At 42.7% G+C, this 6,927-nt stretch overlaps 1 protein-coding gene across 1 annotated transcript in view; it reads left to right on the top strand.

Annotated features, from left to right (window-relative positions):
* Positions 1 to 994: 994 nt before the first annotated feature.
* nrxn3b (neurexin 3b) overlaps positions 995 to 6,927 on the top strand; it is a 200,096-nt gene continuing 194,163 nt past the window's right edge. Inside the window, exons 1-2 of the mRNA XM_030770471.1 lie at positions 995 to 1,691; positions 6,837 to 6,857. Coding sequence (XP_030626331.1) covers positions 995 to 1,691; positions 6,837 to 6,857 — 718 coding nt within the window. The remainder of the gene's footprint in view (positions 1,692 to 6,836; positions 6,858 to 6,927) is intronic.

The raw sequence follows: 6,927 nt of genomic DNA, 5'->3' as shown, positions 1-6,927 counted from the left end.
GCCAGGCAGTTCCCTATGGTAAATATTTATCGTTTGTGCTATTGGATATTTAAGAGAGGTCTCAAGGGTCATTAAGCAAACATTTTTTTTTGCATGGTTAGTCAAATTGAAATGCCTTTGTTACTAAATTAGGTGTTTTTGGCTGATGGAGAAGTCTCTTGTCAGCCATACTATATGAAATGGATCCAGACTCTTCTCCTTCAAATATTACAAATACTGGTGAAGGTCTTGCGAGATTGGTAATGGGCTACTGCAATAGAGCTAGCATAAAAAAAAAAAAAACCTCATTAAGTTCTAAATCATTTTGATCCTGCTTATTTCAAGTCATGTAATAACCAGCACAAAGCAATCAAATTAGAACTTGCAAACTAAGTGGGGGGGGGGGGGGGGGCAATGTGTTCAGAACAGTGTAGAGAATAAAATGAGGCAGTTTTATTATATTAATATTGGTGAGAAAAGTAGTTTTATGAATGTTGAGAAGGTGTATTAATCACTTGTTTGCATCCTCTCCTTGCTCCATTGATATAGGAGCGGAGTAATGACTAGTAATGACTTCTCTGTGGTCCTTAGGTACGGCATTGAGGGGTGTCAGGCTGGTCTATACCATATGGAGGTGTTACAGATGTGGACCCAGTATGGGGGATATATATTTAAAGCCAGGGAGTCATCTCAAAGTAACATCATCATCCGAAGAGCAGCTTTAACCTTGACACGCGGCTCTGCATAGAATTCCGCTTCGATTCTCAAGACTGCCATCTTTTCTGGGAATTCAGCGACTCAGCTTTTTGTTTACACAATCTGGATTTGTATTCTGTTTTGTCTTGCCATTTCAATGGCTTTATCTCCCTGGCCCGTGTTTTCATCAGCAAAAGGAATGGTTGTTTCATTGCTCATGAGGGAGGTTCACTGAATCTGTTCGGTTTAAAGTTAAACAGGATTTTGGATGCTTTTCTTTGCCTGAGGAACTGTCGGGATAGAACTATTCTCTTTCAACATGTTTTCACTCTGTCAACCCCTTTACGTGATTGTGCTGCTTGGTACTCTTTTGGGTCTGGGTTTGGGCTTGGAGTTCACTGGTTCTGAAGGCCAGTGGGCACGCTACATCCGCTGGGATGCCAGCACCCGAAGTGACCTCACGTTCCAGTTTAAAACCAGCGTGTCTGAAGCATTGATGCTGTACTTTGATGACGGTGGTTACTGCGACTTTTTGCTTCTAAGCATCGCGGAAGGGAGACTGAGACTTGGGTTCAGCGTGGACTGTGCGGAGACAACCATAACCACCGACAAGATGGTCAACGACACCCGCTGGCATTTCGTCACCGTTAGCCGACACAATCTGCGGACGGTGTTGGCGTTAGACGAAGAGACCAAAATAGATGAGGTCAGACCTCAGAGGCAGTTTATGAAGATCGTCAGCGACCTGTACGTGGGAGGCGTTCCGCAGGACATCCGGACATCGGCGCTCACGTTACCATCAGTCAGGGAGATGCCGCCGTTCAAGGGAATTATTACGGATCTGGGATATGGGAATCAGTTACCCACACGACTTGGGAGTCAGAAAGTCCATCTGGAGATGGAGGGTCTGTGCACAGAGAACCCTTGTGAGAATGGAGGAAGCTGTTCCATAGCTGATGGGGAACCAGTCTGCGACTGCTCCAAAACTGGATATGGAGGCCGATATTGTAATGAAGGTAAGCCACCATTTTAACTTTCCAGCTGTCCTAAATCTCTCTTTATGTCTCCTAAGATTATGTAATGTAATGTAATGAATGTTTTATGAATGGTAGTAATGAATTTTGTAATGTTTACTTTGTAGTGTTGACATTTCCTAACTTGGGGGGGGTTTACGTTGCTTTAATGGCCCATTTAACCTACGCAACAAGTATTCACTCTTTAAACATCCCTCAAAGTCCCTCATGTTGCTGTAATATTCTCTCTGCAATGCTTTGTTAATCAATTTTGATAACATGTATACCAGTGGTTTTTATCTTTACAGATTTTCCCCCTTTGATATAAAGACAGAAAGTAACACGACAAAACCAGCCAGCTCAGGTTTTCATCTAATTGCTCCTGGATGGTTTTTGGTGGACTGCTAGTCGCTGGTCATGGTCAGCCATGCAACCGTGCAACATGAAATAAAAAGTATAGCTATAAATTAATAATGCCCAACCAATACTAACAGAGTAGTTACTCTAGAATTCCACTGCATCTGAACGTAAAAAAAAACACCAACGCCCCAAAGATAATAATCCCAATCTCCATGGTGGTCAGAGCCATGCCCAGCCCTGCAGCAACACGATATAATAAGTTTAGCTATAAATTAATCATGCCCGGTCAACATGGTCAGACTGTCTAGGATTCTTTACAGCTAAGCTATTCATTTTCATCCATCCATCTCCATTATATTTGCACCTTGGGTAACTGTGGACCAGATACACACAACTACATATAAAATTCAGGTTATGCCATGTGATTACCTTATTTCTGTTGGGGGTTAATTTGGGGTCATAATGTACATTTGTAAAAGCTTTGTCTATGTTGAGTGTTATAGGTCCACTAGGTCCAGTTTTCCCTTCAGTGTTTTTTTTTTTTTTTTTTTGTCCTATCAATTATTCAGAGCCTGCATGAGTTGCAGTCAACAGAAGGTACACACAAAAAAGTTACCTGAAGATTTTTATTTTTATCTTGCTCTTGTGCTTATATCAGGGGGGTTGTTTCTACAATGACTTTTTGAAAAAAAAAAAAATCAAAATACAAAGTGTTTCTACATTTCAGAACAGTAGTAGAGGTTCTTCTTTCAGCTGGGTGGGTTGCAGGATTACAGTGTGTGTGTTGTGACTTACTGAGGATTATTCTCACTGCTGACTTTCTTGTCGTTAGTAATCTGAAATGTGAAAAAACAAACAAACAAACAAACAAACAAAAAAAAAACCCCACAATACCAAAACATGAGAATGCACACTGGTTATACAGCCGAGGAAAGTTCTTCTGAAATCACTGTAATAATGAGCGCTGGATAAATCAAAGTTAATAATGTCTTTAATATGATGAGGCGGCGGTTGCTCCCCCTTTTATTTCTTTCCCTCCCGTGTCTCGGCACCAAGCTCTTAAAAAATACACAGGATAGCAGTAACACTGAGAGAGCGCGGGATGCCCGAGCTGCATAGCATTCATCTCTACCTGTCATCACATAGCCAAGACCTTTTGTACTGTTCCTTTTTGCCCGTTGGCCCCGTTTTCACTGCGGTGGAAATATGCCTCTCAGACAGAGAGGCAAAAGGGGGCAGAGGCTGGTCACAGTATCTGGACACATCTGTGATCACATCCCCTCTCGGGTTTGGAGGTTACGCGCGGTGTGATTCCCATCAATACATGAGGGAAAGAACCTTGGTGCCGTTTAAGGTTGGTCTTAGACAGTCCCAATAGACAGATTCAAATACATGAATCAGCCGCCTTTACTAGACAAACCAGGATGATGTGGTGGACGGAGAGCTAAGGGGCCTCAGTTCTTCTAATCGTGAGGCTCCGTTGGGGGTAACGTGTGTGTGTGTGTAAGGGAGTGGGGGGGGGGGGGGGGTTGGCTAATCCAGTCCAGTTAGGCTGTGATGTCCCGTCTGTCTTCATGTCCTGCCGTTAAACACTCTTGCTGAATTGGGCTCCGATGCTCTTTTTTTTGATTAATTGATGCAGCTGATTTTTGATTGCTTGTACGGAGAGGAGAAAAACGTGCTGTAATTAGTAACATAATGAGAGGAGAAATGGCCAATTTGCCCAGGAAACTGCAGGAGCAAATAATAGCATTAAATCCAGACTGACAGCCTCCAGCACCTCCACGGAGTGTGTTTGTCTGTTATTTTTCATTCCGCTCAGACTGCTGATAAGGCAGAGTATTTCTGCATGGAATTTGAATTGCTTACAAGTGAATGAAGAGGCACAGTTGTTGTTTAATGTGAGTGTTTGTTAATGAGTGATGTGGCCAATCTGTCCAACCAGCGCTTATGAAGAAATAGGCTGGCTTCACAGCAACAGGGCCCTTACAAAAACCCCCCCAAAGCAATGCAGATGGCATAGGGGAAACACATGCGCGCGCGCACACACACACACACACACACACACACACACACACACACACACACACACACACGCATGCACAAGCATTTAGTCTCAGTGTGTGCACTCAGCTTGCAGCTCTGGAACAGCGGCCCCATCAGCATCATCATCATCATCATCATCATCATCTGCAAAGCTGCCTTAAAGGGCAGGCAGATTAAAACAATAAGCATTTGGCCATAAAACACATGCTCAGTCTGTCCACACCATGTGGATCACGAGATATCAGTGACAAACACAGCCAGAGTGAATAGGAAAATCAATCAGCTCTCAGAACTCCTGCTTTGCAGATTAAACATTAACCCGTTGTTAACAACAGCGTATTGATTTGTCATAGCTGAAGCAAAACGTAATTTACTCAATAGATTCTACTGAATTATCCTTATGGTTCAGATTTAGATTTTAGGCATGTTTGAATGTCTTTTAGATTCATCTAAAATTCTATATTTGCTTGACTTAGCAATTCAAATCACTTCGGTTAATGGTTTAAAGATGATGTTTGACTTAGCGATTTAGCCTCTCTTTTTAACCTCAGGGTGTGAAAATTAAAACACTGAATAATGTAATGAAGAACTATTGACTCAAAGCATAATTGGTATGACTTATTGATCCCAGTAGATCCCTACAAGTCTCTGTCCAAGAGACTAGCACAACACCCGATCATGAAGCGTGCTCTGTAATTACACTAATAAAAAGCAATTAAACGAAGGACACCGCATACAAACTGTTTAACAAATGTCAAAAACGGTGCCCGAGGGCTTTGCCAAAGGGGATTAATAAATATACATGGTAAAATGACAGTTAGAATAATCTTGCCATGAAAGTAGGTCACTGGGAAAAAAAAAAAAAAGAGAGACTTGCTTGATTCCAACCTGATTCAGGCGGAGCGTCCGTTTGTACCTCGGCTCTGAAACTGAAAACGATGTTTGATATTTAGTCTGGCAGAAAAAAAAAGAAAGAAAGAAAAAAAAAAAAACAGAGCGGAGGATTAGCACAAAGCGGCGTGTCATTAGGGGATAGGCCTCTTGGGCTTTGGGTCACGTGAGGGAGGTGCTTTATCTGCATGTGAATGTCCGTGTTTTAGGCTTTTTTTTTTTAATGTAAATGCATATATGTTGTCTGGGATGACCCGTCCTGGTAACAAGACTTAAATCACGCGATCTGTCAACATGGCCATTGTCCTTCTGGAGGCGATGCGGCGTTCGACGACGGTCAAGTTTCTGAGGGTCAAGAATCTTGCGCTGTGTTTTTGTCGATCTCGGCTTCTGCTTATCGTTATTGTAAGGAAGGATATTTACTCAGATACCGTGACAGGAACAGACATAAACCCCTCGGTCTAAACTGGCAACCCCTCTTTTAGTTCTCCAGCCCAAACCCAACCAGCACGCTTTAAAGGACGGTGGCCACCGTGAGAGCAAACTCAGCCAAAGATCAAGCGCTGTAGAGTGAATCAATCGTCAAATTAATATCCGATGTCGTGTATTACGGGATGCTTAAAACAACCAGTGTTGTCAGTGTTAATTAAGACATGTTTGATTTCAGCAGCCCCTTCTTTCTCCCAGAGGCTGATGAAAAGAAATCAGCGAACATCGATTCCGACTTCATGTTTGGATGTATGAATTCAGGGGACGCTCGTCTGGGAGACAGTGTCTGTTGGGAAATACTGCAGCAGTTTTAATTCATTACAGCATCGTACTGTGCTGTGTTTATCATAATTATCGTGCATTTGATGTTTTTTTTTTTAAATAAGAAATATATGTGCTGCTGTATGGTGACAACATTCCTTGGTTAATCAGTGTGCATTCAGTAGTAGCCATATGCTCTATAAGCCTCTGATAAAACTGTGGAACATGAGGAATAATGCTGCACTGCACATGTACACACACACACACACACACACACACACACACACACACACAAACACACACACACACACACACACACACTCACCATACACACAGTGATAAAACGGGGGGAAATAAATTGGCTCAAAAATACTCACATAATTTTACATGCACGATTTCACCCCCCTCCAAACGCACGCACGCACACACACACACACACACAAACACACATGCTTGCGCACGTACACGTGCATGTATACACACACGCGCACACACACACACACACACACACACAAACACATACATGCACCCACACGCACCACACACACACACACACTCACACACACACACACACACACTCACACACACACACACACACACTCACACACACACACACACACAGAAAACAGTGTCTGCAGTGAGAATAATACCCAGTGGTCGGCAGGAAGCGTCCTGAGATCCACAAACCTCACAACCTCATAAATCTGTGTGTCCCTGCGTGGACAGCTGCTCCTATAGCCAGCTGGATTTATGCCCTTACACAGAGTATGTGTGGAATTCTGTGGGATCCTGGACGTGGAATATTATCCCTCTAACAATATTCTTAAAATGCTGGGGTGGTTTGAGATAACGTCAATCTGTTTCCCTGAGAGGATGGGACAGATGTTACTGTGTTTTTTTTTCTCCACAGGTTGTTTGTTTGTTTGTTTATTTGTTTATTTATGAACAAACATGCTAAGGGGTAGATCCCTTGCATGGCAGGTAAAACAGGTAGACTCTCCTGACTTTTGCATGATTAAGCTCATGCAAAAATAGCCTAGAGTGTCTCTAACTCTGCAAATCTCTCTGTCTTCCTCTCCATCTTTCTGCTGCACTTCACAGCGTCGACCAACAAGAGCCCTGGTAAGTGCTGACAGAACAGGACATGGACGTACATCTCACTTTAGGTTAAAAACATAAAGTAACATTAAAG

Source organism: Chanos chanos, chromosome 4 (genome assembly GCF_902362185.1).
Source record: "Chanos chanos chromosome 4, fChaCha1.1, whole genome shotgun sequence".
Classification (NCBI taxonomy): domain Eukaryota; kingdom Metazoa; phylum Chordata; class Actinopteri; order Gonorynchiformes; family Chanidae; genus Chanos; species Chanos chanos.
This window is presented reverse-complemented; position numbering and strand designations above follow the sequence as displayed.